A 19,744-nucleotide genomic window follows, 5' to 3' on the forward strand; every position below is an offset into this window, starting at 1 on the left:
GCACTTGCTGGGGGACTACCAAGGATGTTAAAATTGCTTTGAGGGCTACTCGTGAATGTATCGGATTTTGTTCTGCTTGGTGGTTTTAAAATAAGTTTTTTGTTTCGGTCATTTGCAGATTTCAACAGTTGAAAGTCCGTCTTAGAATTTTTTTGAAATAATTACTTTAAATTCCCAATAATGTCCATCTGCACGGTCTGTAACTTTGTAAGGGCGTGGTTTGAATGGCAAGCACGTTTCTATGGACATGGCTTGATAATGTACGGAACGATTTCTGCATGAAACAGTTTGCGCGGAATGAAACAACGCTTTGCAAGTTTTGCACGACCTGTAAGTTTTTAAGGGCGCGATTTGAGCGTTGCTATGGGTGTGGCTTAATCATGTATGGAACGATTCTTGCACGAAACGGTTTGCACGGAACAGTGAACGATTTGCACGGAACGATGAACGGTTTGCACGAAACGAAACACTTTGACGGTTTACACGTTTTGCACGGTCTCTAAGTTTCTAAGGGCGTGACTTGAACGGTCTGCACGTTTATATGTGCAAGGCTTGATTATTTACGGATTTAACGATTCTTGTACGAAACAGTTTGCGCGGAACAATGAACGATTTGCACGGAACGATAAACGGTTTGCTCGAAACGAAACGAAACATTATGGATGTTTTGTAACACGCTTCATCGGAGTCTAATGATAATAAAGATAAATTTTACCTCTACTTAACTACCTGTATATGTACATGATTATTAATTATACAATTATATTTGTAACAGGAAATATATGTACTTATTAATCACAAGGCGACAGCCTCTCTGCATGATGAGACCGGCCCTCAAGCTGTTAATGAACCGCTAGGCAAACGAAGTACTTTCATTAAAAAAATATGTTATTGATCTTACTTGTACAAAAATATCATAAATCATACATTGTTGAATTCCTTCAAACGTTTTTTTTTTAACTGCTGTATAATTAATTGAAATTATTGTGATAAACAAAAATAGAACATTTACAGGTTATGATTTTAAGATATATGCATATATACATTTACGACGAGTATTATTCATAGTACTACAATGTATATGCATCCAATATACAGGAAGTCCTGGCACTGGGGTAAGGATGTTATAAAGATATCCACGGATATTAATAATGTATCCCAACTTATCATAATGTAATTTTCAAAAACAAATATAATGCTAAAAGTGATATATTATTTCAAAAACCTTTAAAGAATCTCATATCACGGGTGAGTATGATATTGTTTGATAGGGTACTTCTTGCGAATTTATCATCCGATACAAACTCCGATGTTTCTTGAAGAGTCACTTGAAAACCCTACTCGATGATCCCAAGACAAATGCTGAAGAAAATACAATTTGTGCATGCTCTGCATGGAAGGTGAAGATATTTTGAAATGATATAAGAATTATATAACATTTTCTTTGTGTTCACCCATATATCATATGGTTCGTTTCTCTATATGACATACACTCATTACAAATAAACAACAGGGAAACCAGACTCCCCACAAACCATACAGAGCCTGATTGGTCCCCATCCAAATATGACATAAGCATGATCAGTTATGAATGAAAATACGCTGTGTAAAACATAGCGAACGTAGAGTCTATCATTAGCCACGAGCCAATAGTTAGAATTAATTGTAGTCGTACGTGACATTTTTCTTCCATGATCAAAAGTTGCCCAAAGTCGTTTACATAGTACTTACAACTGCCATTGGGTCTATTCTACAATAACGGAGGTAACAAGGTAAAGGATTGGTTTCATAGGTCAACCTCTTCCAGTGGGAGAGTCAGATTGATAACTATATAAGCAATCATACATTCTCGCCCGTTCATTAAGGAATTTTCCCTTTATCTTCAGCAAAAGGCGAAGAAAGTAAGATGTCTTTTTTCATTGTTTACTGGTGGAGGAAGATGATAATTAATATGATATATAATTTTTTTCCTTATAAAACATTAAACGATAAAAATAGCATAGGTATATAATTCTCAACATGAATACATGTATAAGAAGGAATTTCTGTTAAACTATTTGTGTTCAGGCCCCAGGATCATGAAAAGACCTAACATTGAATATAGAACCATATTACCGTCAAGCAAAAACCACCCTTAAGTGAAAAATATCACCTTTTCACTTTTTAAATGTTTTAGAGGAATTTCTCCTCTTTCTGTTGATATGTAGCATTCCGTTACAATCTAATGATAATGACATCAAAAATCCCCATCAAACTGCGTAAAAACTTGCACCGAGTCGTTTGACGTCATGATTTTTGGAAATTTACGTTGTATTTCGTTACGTTTTTTGACCGTTTTAAACACAGAGTTAAGGCTTAATATATTGCTCTTATCCTTACATTAAGAAGGTCCAAATTTTGGTTGTCAACTTTAGATGAGTTACATTTTTAATGTTTAACATCAAAAATGAAAAATATTTATATCCAATCAGAAACAACGAACCAGTCCTTTGAAGTACAAATATGTATACATGTAGCACACAAAACTGCTATAACGCTAACACAGGTCCGCTAGAGTTTGTACAATAGCGCTAAATTTTGTACAAAAGCATTAGCTTTGTTCAGTATTGTTGGATTTTGTACAATAGCGCTAAATTTTGTACAAAAGCATTAGCTTTGTTCAGTATTGTTGGATTTTGTACAATAACGCTGGAGATGTAGAATATGTATAAATATAACAATCGCTGTATTTTTCAGTGAAGGCTGTACTTTCTTTGATTCTCTTGGGCGTTGTTGCCTGTGTCTATGCCGGAGGCTATGGTCAGGGGTACAACAGTGGTCAATTTGTATACCCTCATTACCAATACCAGTACTACAAACCCGCTTATGCCCAGTTACGGTATGTTCAGCAACCATTAGTTGCCGTTGGACAGGGAGGAAGTGGAAACCTGTTCTATGGATCTGACACCGGCTCCGTTCTCCCGCTGCTTCTCATACGTAAGAATCTTAAATATGCTATTCCGATGTAATTTGAAAGTTGAGAAAATACTAAAATCCTCACTATAATACATTGCTGTTCGCGGATTCTTAAAAGTATCCGTGTCACAGAAAAACAGGGTTCATGCGCCTTGAGAGAAAAAAGTAAGAAGCGGTTTGACGTACGTGAAAGTCATGTATCTAAAGAGACTATGATTGCATGTGCCACCATTGTTCAGCTTACAATGTCAAAAGAGAGAATATATATACCTGTAAATATTTGCTTTAATTTTGCTCCATTTCTTTCCTCAGTCGTACTGCTGGGCGTTTTCGCGCCATTGATGATTGCTTCTCTGACTTCCAGTAACGAAGTAGTTTTGGGGTCTCTGGACTAGAAGCAGATCATCTAAGGACGGAATCTAGCAGTAAGTGTGTATTGCCACGTTTTCATTGGCAATTACTGATATTTAAAGTCTCCTATGATTACTCAATGAACCGAACAATGAGGTATTGTAAAATGTAGAAATTTACTTAGTATATTATAAGATACAGAAGTAGAATGCAATATTTTTCTTTTCAATATTGATTTTGATAACATACTCAGATCTGGAATGTTAACGTGCCATCTAGGAGAATGTATGTGTGGATCTGATATCTTCATTATATTTTTTTTCCAGAAAGAATTGGAAAGGGAATCAACGTCAACAACCCGCAACAGATTATTGTATATCACAAATAACCTTCCAATCTTTTATTTGTCCGATTGTTCTATTTCATGGTCAACATAAATATAAATTGAATATACATGTATGTGCATAAGTTGAATTCAATGACAATAGCCATATGATTATAGTTCAAATTTTTGACAAATACGAAGAACTGATTGATTGCATATTCCAAGTGAACGAAGATTTTTGAAACAGTCTGTTACCTACGTAATTCACAATGCTTTAGTTGTTTTACCTGTACTGTTGGTCAAATGAAATACACCATCTTAACATACATTTGTTGATATCATTATTGTTTTATATATTTATATATATATATATATATATATATATATATATATATATATATATATATATATATATATATAGATACATAGATAGATAGATAGATAATAGTTACTTTTCGCAATGATCGGTAAAAGTATAGGTAAAAAATAAAAATGAAACACGAAGACGTTTAGTAAAGCTTTAGCTATACATGTATATATATATATATATATATACATATATATATATATATATATATATATATATATATATATATATATATATACAGTGTGTGTGTATGTATATATATATATATCCAGTGTGTGTGTGTATATATATGTATATATATATATATATATATATATATATATATATATACATGTATATATATACATGTATATACATACACACACACTGTATATATATATATGTATATGTATATATATATATATATATATATATATATATATATATATATCCATATCCGTGTGGTAATTTCTTGCAATGCTCTATATGATTTAGAAGCTTTGCAACTGAACTTTATGTAGTGTATTATTGCTAAACTGTTATTCATTGTTTCATTGTGTTTTGTTTTGAACATATTTTATTGATGAGATCAAAAGGATTGGGAACAAGTTCTGACAACTTACAAGTCCCTCTCCTAAAATAATACAATATGTCATGGTAATAATTAACAGGTAAAATGTACAATGATTAAACGAATCTACAAGTTTCTTCTATAAATTTATGAACAACTGAAAAAATAGTTATATTAGTTTGCAGAGGTATTGACATTACCGCATAATAATAATTTTGTATCAATATTAACCAAGTCAAGCATTGTGCCGCCACAGTTCTCTTCTACTGAAAAAAAGTTCAGTTCTAAAGGAGAGTGGCGAATCATAGATAATTAGCTAAGTGAATGAGTCGTCACATTCAACTCGATCATAAACAGCGATATGCATTCCATACAGCGACATGTAGATATTACATGTAGCAATATTCAGAACAAAATCAGAGAATTGTTTTGCGGGCAAATTGAATAACAATGTCATACATGGAAGTTGAAGCATTCATCGCTGACCAGAGCTGGACGCTTGAACATGTACGGAGAAAATAAGATATACACTAACAATATATACAGGTGATATGATTATACACACTCGTCAGTCCAATAACAGCACCACATTTATCGGCGCGGAAGACCCGCCGGCGCTAGATGAGTACATTTACCTGTATTTGTCATAAAGTACCCGTCTCATCTGTCACATTTAAAAACAAAAACAAATGGAGAATGATAATGTTATTTGTTAGTTTTGCTTTGTTTTGTTTATATTTTTTTAAATTACAAATTACAGGTTGAAAGAAAAGTGTTTCTTATTTTAAAAGTTTCGAATTGAAGGGATGGGTTTTTTAAATTTATCATCTAAGGGCAAATAACATTGCTATTAGTGATTACAAATGTAGAACCCTTTAACGTGCAGTGTACATTGTATAAATGTTCCTTGTCGATCATGTTTTTAACAATAACGGGCTCGAATTCTTTATCATTTACAATAATGGGCTCGAATTCTTTATCATTAACAATAACGGGCTCGAATTCTTTATCATTAACAATAATGGGCTCAAATTTTTTATCATGATCAATAATGGGCTCGAATTCTTTATCATTAACAATAACGGACTCGAATTCTTTATCATTAACAATAACGGGCTCGAATTCTTTATCATTAACAATAATGGGCTCGAATTCTTTATCATTAACAATAATGGGCTCAAATTCTTTATCATTAACAATAACGGGCTCGAATTCTTTATCATTAACAATAATGGGCTCAAATTCTTTATCATTAACAATAATTGACTCGAATTCTTTATCATTAACAATAATGGGCTCGAATTCTTTATCATTAACAATAACGGGCTCGAATTCTTTATCATTAACAATAATGGGCTCGAATTCTTTATCATTTACAATAACGGGCTCGAATTCTTTATCATTAACAATAACGGGCTCGAATTCTTTATCATTAACAATAATGCACTCGAATTCTTTATCATTAACAATAACGGGCTCGAATTCTTTATCATTAACAATAATGGACTCGAATTCTTTATCATTAACAATAACGGGCTCGAATTCTTTATCATTAACAATAATTGACTCGAATTCTTTATCATTAACAATAATGGGCTCAAATTCTTTATCATTTATGATAATGCACTTGAAACCTTGATCATTAAAAAAAATTGGCTTGAAATTTTTATCATTAACAATAATGGGCTTGACACAACTATACATTTCTAAAGTAACAAAGCATTCTGGAAAGAGCGGCAAAATGCAAACCTTTCAAAACTCTAAAGGTATTCATACACACGAAGCGGCCATCCAGCCAAGAATTTCCTTCGCCGTTGCATAACTCCTGTAACTCAGTGCACTGGACTAGCGTGACAATACAAGTTTTCTATACATGTACTTAAATCCGCCTTTCCCATTTAGCAAGCACAACTTTAACGAGTTTTTTTGCATTAAAAAACCAACACGTACCCCCGCTCAACGCAAACACCAGGCTAACTAATCTCCTAGGCAGGGAAATTGAAAGCAAAAAGGTTCTTTTACTACCTCTGATGTTATTTTCGTTAATAACATGCGGCGATTAATCGCAGTTCGTTTGGAACTTGCTTGTATATGACAGACAATTCAACTTTGACTAAGCTCAAGTCCGTTTATAGGTTACATTGAAGGAAATATACAGTCGATCTTTAAGCACTACATAGCAGTATAGGGCAAACAAACAACGAAATATAACCTGTATCATTTCATGCGAGTTCGTCATTTGAATAAATGACATTTTTCATACTCAATTAATCTGTCTTATGTTTATATATGATACAGCAAAAATTAGCTGCGGTGACCTTTCTCAGCATTTTAAGACATAAAATAACCTGTATCATCTCATGCGAAAGTTTGGATCAATTTTCTTCATAGTTACTTTGACCGCCAATTATTTCCTTCCTTACTTCGGTCTAACATAGACGCTGCATACACTGTTTGGAGAAATGGGTTGTGGTATAAATTGTTAAAAAACGGTATTGATGGCAAGTGTTTTACATATATAAAAAACATGTATGATGACGTTAAGTCTATGATATCCTTTAATGGCCAGTTGTCTGAATTTTTTAACTGTAAGATTGGGGTTCGTCAGGGTGAAAATTTATCTCCTCTTTTGTTCTCGCTTTATATCAATGACTTAGAAGAATTTCTTTCTAGTAAAAACGTTCTTGGACTCTCTATTAATTCAAGTATACCAAACACTGACGAAAACCAATGTCTACTATATCTAAAACTTTTTATTTTATTCTATGCCGAAAATACAGTGATTATATCAGAGTCTGCAGTGGGATTACAACATGCTCTTAATGAGTTTCATTCATATTGTATTCAGTGGAAATTACATGTCAACGTCGATAAGACAAAAATTATGGTTTTTTCCAAAGGTCGACCTCCAAATAATACATTTTACTTTAATAATAAAGTTATTGAAATTGTGACAGAATTCAAATATTTGGGTATAATTTTTTCCAGATCAGGATCGTTTAACAAGACAAAAACACATTAATGTGAGCAAGCCCAAAAAGCCATGTACATTGTATGGGGTTATACGAAAAATTAGACAATATAATCTATCAGTTGAATGTCAACTTCATTTGTTCGATAAAGTTGTTGCACCTGTACTTTTGTATGGTTGTGAGATTTGGGGGTTCGAAAATCTTGACATTATTGAGCGAATGCACTTAAAAATTTTAAAATATATTTTCTACTTAAAAAGTAGTACTCCAAATTATATGGTCTATGGAGAAACTGGCCACTTTCCTTTATATGCAACAGTGTATACAAGAATGATTTCTTACTGGGGAAGGTCATTTTTAAATCCAGATAGTAAGATTGTGTGCAGTTTGTATAAGTATGTACATGATCTATTCTGTAGAGAAAGTTATAAGAATTCTTGGTTATCTTGTATTAAAAATATTTTTGATCTTTGTGGACACTCCAATATATGGAATGAACAAGCATTTTTTTAATACAAACTGGTTAAAAATTATTGTTGAACGACGTCTTAAAGATCAGTATATACAGATATGGCAAAGTGATATACGGGAGTCATCTAAGGGTGAAAAGTATGGCATTTTCAAAAGTGAATTTGGGTTTGAAAAATACTTAAATACTTTACCTAAAAAACTTCGAACAGTATTTATTAAATTTAGAACTTCAAATCACCAACTCCCAGTAGAGACTGGAAGATGGTGTGGCACTCCTAAAGACGAAAGAATTTGTCATATCTGTAATACGGGTCAGATAGCTGACGAATACCATTTTATCCTTGAATGTACGTTTTTTTTAATGTTATAGAAGAAAGTATCTGTGTAGAAAATATTGTCACAAACCTAACTTTTTCAAATTTTCAGAGTTAATGTCAACTTCAGACCCTAATGTACTTATCAAATTGTGTAGTTTTATATCTAAAATATATGACCAATCCTGTCCTCCTTAACTCATTTTATGTATAGAAAACAACTCCCTGCTTTTTTCACGTGTACCTTGCATATAATATATTCTATTTGTAAATATTGTATATATTGTACCTCATGTACCATAATATGGTGTGAGTGAATAAAGTAAACTGATAGAGGTTATTTCTGCCACTGGACTGTCATCGCCTGGTCTACCAAATTCAGCGAGATATCACTAGCTAAAATTGTCTCCCACATAACAAATCGCATCCATCTTGCTTGCTTTATCAATTTTTAGTCTGCTTACTTTCCTGCCAAAAAAGTTGTTCATAAACGCAGGCATATTCTAAATTTGAAATCTATAAGAATTCCAGAGGGTAGCATTTGACAATTGTCAGACACTTAGTTTTGTTGCATGTGAAATATAACATTCAGGGGGATGCATGTAATTAAATTTTTCATCATGAGTTAAAAGACTGTCCTACTGCGCATGGGTATTACAAAGAAACAGCCATTTTATTTGCATTTTAAGATAAAACTCCTCAACATTTGTTGATCATGCCAAGAAGTAAAGGTCTTTTTCTCATCCATCTTTATGGTCGCCCCCGGCATCCTATTCAATGAAATTCATTAGAATAGAGAGTTTATATTCATATAAAGAAGAGACTGAGGGCTTCAAGCCAAAGGTAGGTGGACGTCTATAATGTTTGTTGTTATGCGTCCCATTCCAGAATGTTGTACTCATGTGGAGACGTCACAAGCTTTAGGTGAAGTGCCATCAATTTCTAAATAGGCATGTAGAAAAGTCTTACACTGTAAAGGCCCGGAAACACATCTAGACAGTGTATTAGCAAATCAATATGGCAAAGATACACACGTTACCAGGATCTGCTCCTTGCTATTTACCTGTTTAGTATTGGTCATGGGTTTGTTTTTTCTGAGCAGCCTTGTCAGTATCCATGTATCTGTCCGCCTGTCATTCTTCAACTAAGCTGTTTTTAAGACATTTAGCCGAATTTTACTAGTCCAGGGTTAATAAGTACATCTCTGTCGTTTTTCATCATCTGTACTGTTGGAGAAATTCCTTCAGTTTGTGGCTCTCACTGATCAAATGTATCTTTTGTTGATCACTCCATTACAGTTTGAATATTGATGCATACTCATTATACTGTTGTTTCAATTTGTTTAAGAAATAAATTTCATTTTTGACAATACACGAGGGAATGAACTGCAATGCTTTACGCCGACGTGAAAAGTATGCCGGTGTAACATTAAATAGTGACCCCGTTGAAAAAACTATCCCAGTGGTCATTTTTCAACGGATGTTTGATCAATTTCCAACGTTGATAATTGACCCAGACCGTTTATTAACTACCCTCCGAAACGTGAAATTTTGACCCTTGTTAAAAAATTACCCTTAGAGATAGTTCCTGGTAGGATCAAATTTCAAAACTGAAAAATGGTCCTCAATGTCCAAAATGTTTTCTGTGCAGTCCATATCTCAATCAGGTAGTTGGGGGTCATATTGCAACATTACAAGAATGTCCGAAATATACAAAAGGTTTTCCGTACAGTCCAAATTTAGGTCAAATGGTGATGGTCATATTTCAACATTGAAAAATGACCCCAAATAAACAAAATGTTTCTCAGATACAGTGATCCCCACGTGTCGCTTGACCGACGACATAAAACAATCATTCGTAATTCATTACGATTCATTACGTACTTCGTAATGGCAAGTACGCAGTCTTATTAAAACACAAATCTCTTTTCTCCAATAGAAATCTGGCTACTATCAATTAGAGCCCATGTTCTATGGTCTTTACAAATTTGGACTACGGCGTGTTCGTGCCAATTTATCTAGCAGAAAAATAAAAATAAGTCGTTTGTACGATTTAGGAAACCGTTTGTACGATATAGAAAATCGTTTGTACGATTTAAAAAGTCGTTTGCACGATTTGAAAAGTCGTCTGTACGATTTAGGAAACCGTTTGTAAGATTTAAAAAGTCCTTTGTGCGATTTAGAAAATCTTTTCTACGATTTAGAAAATTCGTTTGTGCGATTTAGTAAATCGTACAAACGATCTAAAAAAGAAAATTATTCGTACGATTTAGAAAATCGTTTTTACTATTTTTAGGTCGCAGGTGACATGTCGCGTTTAACGCAGAGTACAACCAACTCATAGTATATCAATCATAGTATATGGATGAAGACGTGAATTTAGAAGTTAAAAGAAAGCTTGAACTCCTGTCTTAAACTTGCAATCCAAATTGTAATATTCATCTAAAATGTCATCGTCGCAAACCACAGGTTCTTGTTTCATTCTGTGGTTTGCGACGATGTTAAAATGCAACAATTGTTTATAGGAAGACAGTTTTCTTAAATCGTCTTTTTAAATCGTACAAACGATTTTCTAAATCGTACAAACGACTTTTTAAATCGTACAAACAATTTTCTAAATCCTACAAATGATTTTTTAAATCGTACTGTAAACGATATAGTAAATCGTACAAACGATTTAAAAAGTCGCGTTTATTCGATTTCATAAAACGTTTGTACGATTAACTGTCTTCCAACAAACAATTGTCGCCAGCCACGGTTTCTGAGTCTGGTAGTACCTATCCTACCTCAAACATTGACGTAGTGTTAGCGACGATGATATTGAATATGCATTTTCAAAAATGTAATCCACATGAGCTTTGATCGTAATTTACGTATATCTACATAAATAGACAAATAGATAGGAAGGGCAGATGAAACATACAATTTTTAATCATTTGGCCCGCGTTATGGGAACAGAGGTGCACTCCAATGTTCCCACGGTTACAATGCACGTCTCCAGAAACGTAACCCACATTAAAGATGATATGCAAATTAGTCCGGACAACTAGTATTGTGACATACACTAATAATCTCTCTCAAAAACATGCTGTTTTTCACAATTCAAAAAGGATTATTGGATAAAATTTTAAAGGTGTCCCTTTAACTACCTATACTAGTACATTTTTGCTTTTGCAATAATATATATAATGTATTCTCTCTTAGATATCGTCCTCACTTAACACGTTTCAATGGGGGGGGGGAGAGAGAGAGAGAGAGAGAGAGAGAGAGAGAGAGAGAGAGCTGTAAAGTGAAGTCATTTTAACATTTTGACCTGCGTTATGAGTAGTGCACTATGAGAACAAAAATGCTGTCCTTACAGTTGCGTCCCCATAAACGTGACCCACACAATGTGAAAGGTTTACATACAAGGTATTAGATTAGTGACCCACAGAATGTGAAAGGTTTACATACAACGTATTAGATTAGTGGCCCACAGAATGTGAAAGGTTTACATACAAGGTATTAGATTAGTGACCCACAGATTGTGAAAGGTTTACATACAAGGTATTAGATTAGTGACCCACAGAATGTGAAAGGTTTACATACAAGGTAATAGATTAGTGACCCACAGATTGTGAAAGGTTTACATACAACGTATTAGATTAGTGACCCACAGAATGTGAAAGGTTTACATACAAGGTAATAGATTAGTGACCCACAGATTGTGAAAGGTTTACATACAAGGTATTAGATTAGTGACCCACAGAATGTAAAAGGTTTACATACAAGGTATTAGATTAGTGACCCACAGATTGTGAAAGGTTTACATACAAGGTATTAGATTAGTGACCCACAGATTGTGAAAGGTTTACATACAAGGTATTAGATTAGTGACCCACAGAATGTGAAAGGTTTACATACAAGGTAATAGATTAGTGACCCACAGATTGTGAAAGGTTTACATACAAGGTATTAGATTAGTGACCCACAGAATGTAAAAGGTTTACATACAAGGTATTAGATTAGTGACCCACAGATTGTGAAAGGTTTACATACAAGGTATTAGATTAGTGACCCACAGATTGTGAAAGGTTTACATACAAGGTATTAGATTAGTGACCCACAGAATGTGAAAGGTTTACATACAAGGTATTAGATTAGTGACCCACAGATTGTGAAAGGTTTACATACAAGGTATTAGATTAGTGACCCACAGAATGTAAAAGGTTTACATACAAGGTATTAGATTAGTGACCCACAGATTGTGAAAGGTTTACATACAAGGTATTAGATTAGTGACCCACAGATTGTGAAAGGTTTACATACAAGGTATTAGATTAGTGACCCACGGAATGTGAAAGGTTTACATACAAGGTATTAGATTAGTGACCCACAGAATGTGAAAGGTTTACATACAAGGTATTAGATTAGTGACCCACAGAATGTGAAAGGTTTACATACAAGGTATTAGATTAGTGACCTACAGAATGTGAAAGTTTTACATACAAGGTATTAGATTAGTGGCCCACAGAATGTGAAAGGTTTACATACAAGGTATTAGATTAGTGACCCACAGAATGTGAAAGTTTTACATACAAGGTAATAGATTAGTGACCCACAGAATGTGAAAGTTTTACATACAAGGTATAATAGATCAGTGACCCACAAAATGTGAAAGGTTTACATACAAGGTATTAGATTAGTGACCCACGGAATGTGAAAGGTTTACATACAAGGTATTAGATTAGTGACCCACAGAATGTGAAAGTTTTACATACAAGGTAATAGATTAGTGACCCACAGAATGTGAAAGTTTTACATACAAGGTAATAGATTAGTGACCCACAAAATGTGAAAGTTTTACATACAAGGTAATAGATTAGTGACCCACAAAATGTGAAAGGTTTACATACAAGGTATTAGATTAGTGACCCACAGATTGTGAAAGGTTTACATACAAGGTATTAGATTAGTGACCCACAGAATGTGAAAGGTTTACATACAACGTATTAGATTAGTGACCCACAGATTGTGAAAGTTTTACATACAAGATATTAGATTAGTGACCCACAGATTGTGAAAGGTTTACATACAAGGTATTAGATTAGTGACCCACAGAATGTGAAAGGTTTACATACAACGTATTAGATTAGTGACCCACAGATTGTGAAAGTTTTACATACAAGATATTAGATTAGTGACCCACAGATTGTGAAAGGTTTACATACAAGGTATTAGATTAGTGACCCACAGATTGTGAAAGGTTTGCATACAAGGTATTAGATTAGTGACCCACAGAATGTGAAAGTTTTACATACAAGGTAATAGATTAGTGACCCACAGAATGTGAAAGTTTTACATACAAGGTATAATAGATCAGTGACCCACAAAATGTGAAAGGTTTGCATACAAGGTATTAGATTAGTGACCCACAGAATGTGAAAGGTTTGCATACAAGATATTAGATTCGTGACCCACAGAATGTGAAAGGTTTACATACAAGGTATTAGATTAGTGACCCACAGAATGTGAAAGGTTTGCATACAAGGTATTAGATTAGTGAGGGTGAGAGGTGTGGGGACATGTCCTTACTAATCTTGTCTCTCAAAAACATTTTCCCCACAATTCGAAAGAAGGTACTGAATAAACTCTGATAGATGTTCCTGTAACTACCAAAGATAGCACAGTGTGTGTGTTTGGTTTTATTGGGGGGGGGGGGGTACTTTTTTTAATTTTAATTTTTTTTTTTTTTTTTGCCTTAAAGTCAAATTAGCTCTAAATCCGAAAATTTACTTTGTTGTAAATATGTACCATTATGATAGTTTTGTATGCAACTTTAACCATAGTTATTGATAAAATTAAAAGTTTAGAATTTTATCAAAATAGATATTTCGGTTTTATTGAATGTATAGGATTATATAGAAATGAAATTTTGTATGGGAAGACAATAATGTAATTTTACTTCATTCAGAGCCTCTGGATAGGTTTTATAACACAAATATTATTAATATCAAAAGTTTACAAACCTTTTTTTTCTGTCATTGAAATAGTAAATCATATTCCTGCATAAAAAATATTTCGACACCAAAATGAGAGCTGGTATTGCTTTAACAAATAACTTATTTGTGTATTCTCTCATTACATCCCCCTTAAAACATGCGTTGCTAAAACAAAATAAAAAAATCTTATTCCAAATTTTCAACTTTTTACTTAAGTTGAAAGGATTTTTTTTTTTTTACGATAAATGTGCAACAAAAATACCGGTTTCACAGGAAAACTTGAATATGACTGAACTTCTTTCGGCATTATTGTGTTAGTTTGGTTGTTGGCGAATCCTCATTGCTATCAATGGACAACAGAAACAAATCGGTCACCCCCCATGAAAAGTAAGTAGTACTACAGTGGTTGTTTTAGTACTATCATCGTCCAATGAAGACTGGGTGATTGCTGGAGTAATGAGGTAGTCATATTCATGAGCACCCCTGAGTGGTTAGTCCCACGGCCTTCCTCTCAGTATACAGTGCATTGAAATGATCAGGATGGTTTCCGGTTATGTCATTCATGAAAAGGAATGTCTTGAAGCTGTATATAAGCAGTCGATGCGAGAAGTTTGTCATTGTGAAAGGTTACTCCAAATAACAGGCAGTAAAAAGTAAGGAAAAAACTTCAATGTTAATGTACTACTTCTTAAAAATAAATAATAAAAAAAAAACAACTAACAAACTCTGTGTATGATTTTTAAAATATTAATCTTAAAAGTTCTTTGTACATATTTTCCTGTCATTTGACCTGTTTTAAAAAGAAACTCCAGTATTTTAGTTAATGCCCATATCATACTATTCATGTTTCTCTCCGATTATTGTAACTATGTAAAAATTATCTTTACCGACCGTTTTCATGCTATTAGAATGCTGAAAAAAAAGAAGAAAAAAAAAAATATATATATATATATATATATATATATATATATATATATATATATATGACTTATCGACGTTATTTGCGAAATTATCACAAGTTATCAAACATATATATCTGTGGGGGAAAGAGATTTGCAATGCTCTCTGTTCTCTGAGAAAACTGAAAGCATTTTTGTTTTAGTTTTATTGATCAATATTTTTACAGTGGGTATTAGCTCAGACTAAATTAATCATTTTCGAATGATGAAGGGGGGGGGGATTACAACCATAATTCAGGAATGGATCCATGAATTGTCAAGGAAGGGATGTGACCTGAGACGGACATTTTCCGTTCAAAAATATTAGAAGTTGCAGTCCCTAAAAGTAACTATCAAAATCAAATAACCTATTTTCCAAACATAAGCGTGTAGCAACCCTCTAGATCCTTTTTAGATTCACCACTGTATTATACATACGATTTCAGTGGCCTTCTGTCTTGCATCGCCAGTTTAAAAAATCCTGAATCTGTCGTTGGGTTTACAAAAGTTTGAACAAATTCAAATAACCATACGCGTATCAGTTACTCGACTGCACCGTATATTTGATGAAAACAAATATTGAGATTCATACCATCGTTTACGTATTATACATACAGTATGGATGTAAATGTGTAGATGGATTAATGCACGTTAGCATTTAATGACACGATCTATTTTTTCTTCCGCAGTGAAGGTTGTTTTGGCTTTGTTGGTTGTCTTTGGTGCCGCGTCCTATGCTCTAGCAGGCAGTTATGGCCCTCAAGTTGGAAGGGGCTTCCAATACGGCCAATATTACAAACCTAGTGTCGCCTATCAACAGCTTGGTGGCTATCAACAGTTGGGCGGCTACCAACAGTTGGGCGGCTACCAACAGGTTGGATACCAAGGGATGGGGACGTACGGAAGGGGTGGAATGTTAGGGGGTTCCAACACGGGTTCTATCTTACCACTTCTCCTGATATGTAAGTATATTATATTGTACGATAAATGTATGACTTAGAGAATATCAAACATATTTATCCGATATGAGTAATAATTGGAATTGAAAAACAAATTTCAAATGTGTTTTGAGATCTAGAATTTAGATAGATGGACGTCTGATTAATACATTTCATTATTTTCAGTCCTCATGTTGGCCATTTTCGCTCCGTTGTTGATTGGTTCCTTGGTTTCTAGTAACGAAACTGTGTTTGGATCTAGCAAATAGAAACAAAACAGGTAGGGGCATGGTAGTACATGTATGTATACTTTAAAAAAAAAAAACACGTAGAAGGAATTTCTCAGACGATAACCTAGGATGCCGAGAGATATTGTTGGAAAATAAAACCCGAGCCCGAAGGTCGAGATCGAAAGGGTATCTTTAACAATTCCAGCAACGAGGTAGTTATTTCATTCACACAACGGTGATATAGCAAGACGCACGCAGTTCTCTTTAGGAAGTGTTCAGCTAATTGCCTGTGACGTCAAGGTATAAAATTTCCAGTAAATCAAATGTTGCAACAATGATTGTTGACGTCTATTGGAAATTCAACACTGGCGGGGCGTGGTAGAATGAATATTGTCGTATAAGTTGAATGGGGAAAAAAAGGTACCTTGCAAAAATATATTCATACTTTCTTTTCTTTTTACTCTGGTAAACGGCATACGGCATGCATTGAAGCAAAAACTTTCAAAATGCATTTAACAAAGAAAAAGTCTTGCTTGTGCTAGAGTTATATTGATAAATTATAAGGCATTTCTTGTTATCATTTCAGGAACTTGAAGGAAAAGGGATTTTTTCTGTTTTGCTGCCTGTGACACAATAAAACGTTTGCTATCAAGCTTCCTTTTTGTTTTTCCTTCTCCAATTTGTTATTCAGATTTGATAATGATGTAGTATGTCACCCATTAAGATCGATTGCATTCATTATCAAGGAAGTCCTCTTTCCCTTATAATCTTTTAAGATCAAATAGTGACCGGGCGCGGTAACCTAGTGGTTAGGGAGCAACCGGAAGGCCCGGGTTCGATTCTCGATTCCGGCACCGAGTCAAACCTAAGTTGTTTAACATAGATATTGACTGTTCCTTTGCCAAGCGCAGGACATTAAAGTGTAAGTCTTTCAGATCTGACTTTAAAGATTCATTTTTTTTTTTTACCGTACGATTGCCTTAGAAGTAGGCGTGGTCTATTCCACATGTGTGTTATTTTCCTGGGGGACTGGGGTGTGGATGGTTGCTAATTGTTATACAGTCACTGCATGTGTATACAGATTAGTATCAGTTACTGAAATACACAAGAAATAAAACTCTAATTAGACAAACTGAAATATTTGTAGAATTTAGATAATCAAAATGATTTTTTTTTTTTTTTTAGAATCGCGATCTAATTTCATAACACAACGAAATTAATACATTGATATTGATTTTCACTTCATTAAATATGTTTATATATTTCATTAGATATATATATATATATATATATATATATATATATATATTTGTTGACTTTTTCAAAATTAGTACTTGAAATAACAAAATATGCAGGACTGCAATGTCTAATCAAATTTTACGACATTACAATTATTACACAAATATTCAAAATGTTTTTTTCTTCGACTCTGTGCTGGATGTTCGATTCAAAATTGGCATGTAAAATGTTTCACTCAATGCATATGCAATACGCCATGGCAGGCAATGGCACGAGAAAGAACAAGTTGCTGCTACGGCCATAAGCACCATGCATAACACTTCTTATATAATGTGTGGAAAAAATTCTGCATTTAATTCAGAATAAAAGCTGGTCATTTCCGCAAATTATTTGTATCCAAAATTAAATATTCAAGGGAAGTTGAGTGGTTATATGCAGACGGCCTTATATGGTTCCCTCAAATGCGACATGACGAAATCCATGAAAACTTCTCTTTCCCGTGGTTGTCGTTAACAAAATGAAACTAAGTGGACCGCAGTTACAATATTAATTACAACATGTGAAAGTTTGATGAATAACGCAATTTCTTTGAGTGTTTTGCTTTCATCTACATGTGTCAAGGCATGGAGACAGGTTCCACATCCTATGATCTAGCAGGCAGTATTGGTCCTCAAGTTGGGAAAGGTTTCCAATACGGTCAATATTACAAACCTAGTGTCGCCTACCATGAATCACTTCTATCAAGAACTATGTAACATTATTACGAACGCTTCCCACAAATGTATCCCTCACACGGGATACAATCCGTATACTCGTCCAGGCTGGACCAATACAAGGAAGTCAAGGAACTTCATACCACTGAACGGATCTGGATACGCCAAGGAAGGTCACGTGGCATGCAATTTGACTCGTACCGAAATTATAAACATGCTAAAATGCATTTTAGAAAGGCACTTAGTACATGTTTCACGTCTCGAACAAAAGATTTTTGCCTATACCAAATCACTTGTGTACACCCGAAGTCCGAACTTCATTGTTGGTAAGCTCGGTTGAGATTCGGCTCCGCTGAATATTTGGATTGACGCCCTCGGTGAAGGCGTCAGTCCACGGTGAATATTCAGCCGAGCCGAATCTCAACCGATATTACATTATTGGGTAACCGTGCCATGGTGTTCATAATTATGAAATTAATAATTACCAATGGTGGAGTTCGATGGCAAACTATAGTCACAAAGGTAAAACTATATTTCACCCGAACGTGCTTTAGTTTGCCGGAAGTGAACGAGTCTAGTCGAAATTTACTAAATATTTCTCTCACGTACTAGCGGTCTAGTTCAAAGATGGCGGACAAAGTGTTGTAACGTATTTACCTAATACATGATCAGAAAATTGATGAGTTCGCTTAGGTTTCCTTCCTAAGAAATTAAGTTCATTTATAATACACTTACTGTCATGTATCTATCTTCGTTGCAGACGAACAGGAACAATAACATTGACGTTAATAAATAAACCAGGATAGGCTAACTGACCAAAACCCGGAATAATATTTTCCTTGGTCCTACTTGGATGATCATTAAACAAACCATGAGCTAATAGTAAAAAATAATCAGACTAATCGAAACGAGAAATCACAAATACATGTATAACTCAAGTAGCTACAGACTGAGTGGTATAAGAAACAATTCTGTTGTTTCCCGACACAGTCTGCAGCCACCTAACCTAAGCTCTCTACCGTCCTATCACCTGGGAAAGTCACCGAGACACTATCCCTGAAACAAGTCACCAAGACAGAATTCTAAAGTCACAAAGGACCAAGTGTAGAAGCTGAGTGGCCAAGCTAACAATTCTGTTGCTTTCCGACACAACCCCAAGCTTGTCCTCAATACCAACTCAATACTATCGGTCAAAAGACCTCAATCGAGTTCGAGTACCAACAAACTAACTGAAGATACCCTTTGGTCTTAGGTTGATCAACAATGATTGGCTACTTATACTAAGATTATGATTGGATGGCCAAACAATGCTGATTGGATAAGAATTACACCATCTGATTGGTCTATCATAAAGTATGTTTCAATCCACCCTACAATACTTTCATCACAGTGTGAAAAGTA

General features: G+C 34.2%; 2 protein-coding genes across 3 annotated transcripts; both read left to right on the forward strand.

The window, feature by feature from the left end:
* The first annotated feature begins 1,864 nt into the window (after nt 1-1,864).
* LOC125648964 (uncharacterized) lies at nt 1,865-3,959 on the forward strand. The gene is made up of 4 exons (XM_056166954.1): nt 1,865-1,901; nt 2,737-2,976; nt 3,268-3,380; nt 3,633-3,959. Coding segments are annotated over exons 1-3 (324 nt in total). The 5' UTR covers nt 1,865-1,900; the 3' UTR covers nt 3,351-3,380; nt 3,633-3,959.
* Nucleotides 3,960-14,795: 10,836 nt separating this feature from the next.
* On the forward strand, nt 14,796-17,043 carry LOC125650644 (uncharacterized). 2 transcript variants are annotated; one of them, XR_007361052.2, is made up of 4 exons: nt 14,796-14,938; nt 15,913-16,185; nt 16,348-16,441; nt 16,978-17,043. XR_007361052.2 is itself a non-coding variant. In XM_056166955.1 (3 exons), coding segments are annotated over exons 1-3 (357 nt in total). In that variant the 5' UTR covers nt 14,796-14,937; the 3' UTR covers nt 16,431-17,043. The 2 variants fall into 2 exon arrangements, 1 of the variants encoding a protein (XP_056022930.1); XM_056166955.1 differs by having other exon boundaries at nt 16,348-17,043.
* The last annotated feature ends 2,701 nt before the right edge of the window (nt 17,044-19,744 follow it).

Source organism: Ostrea edulis, chromosome 5 (genome assembly GCF_947568905.1).
Source record: "Ostrea edulis chromosome 5, xbOstEdul1.1, whole genome shotgun sequence".
In the NCBI taxonomy this organism is placed as follows: Eukaryota; Metazoa; Mollusca; class Bivalvia; order Ostreida; family Ostreidae; genus Ostrea; species Ostrea edulis.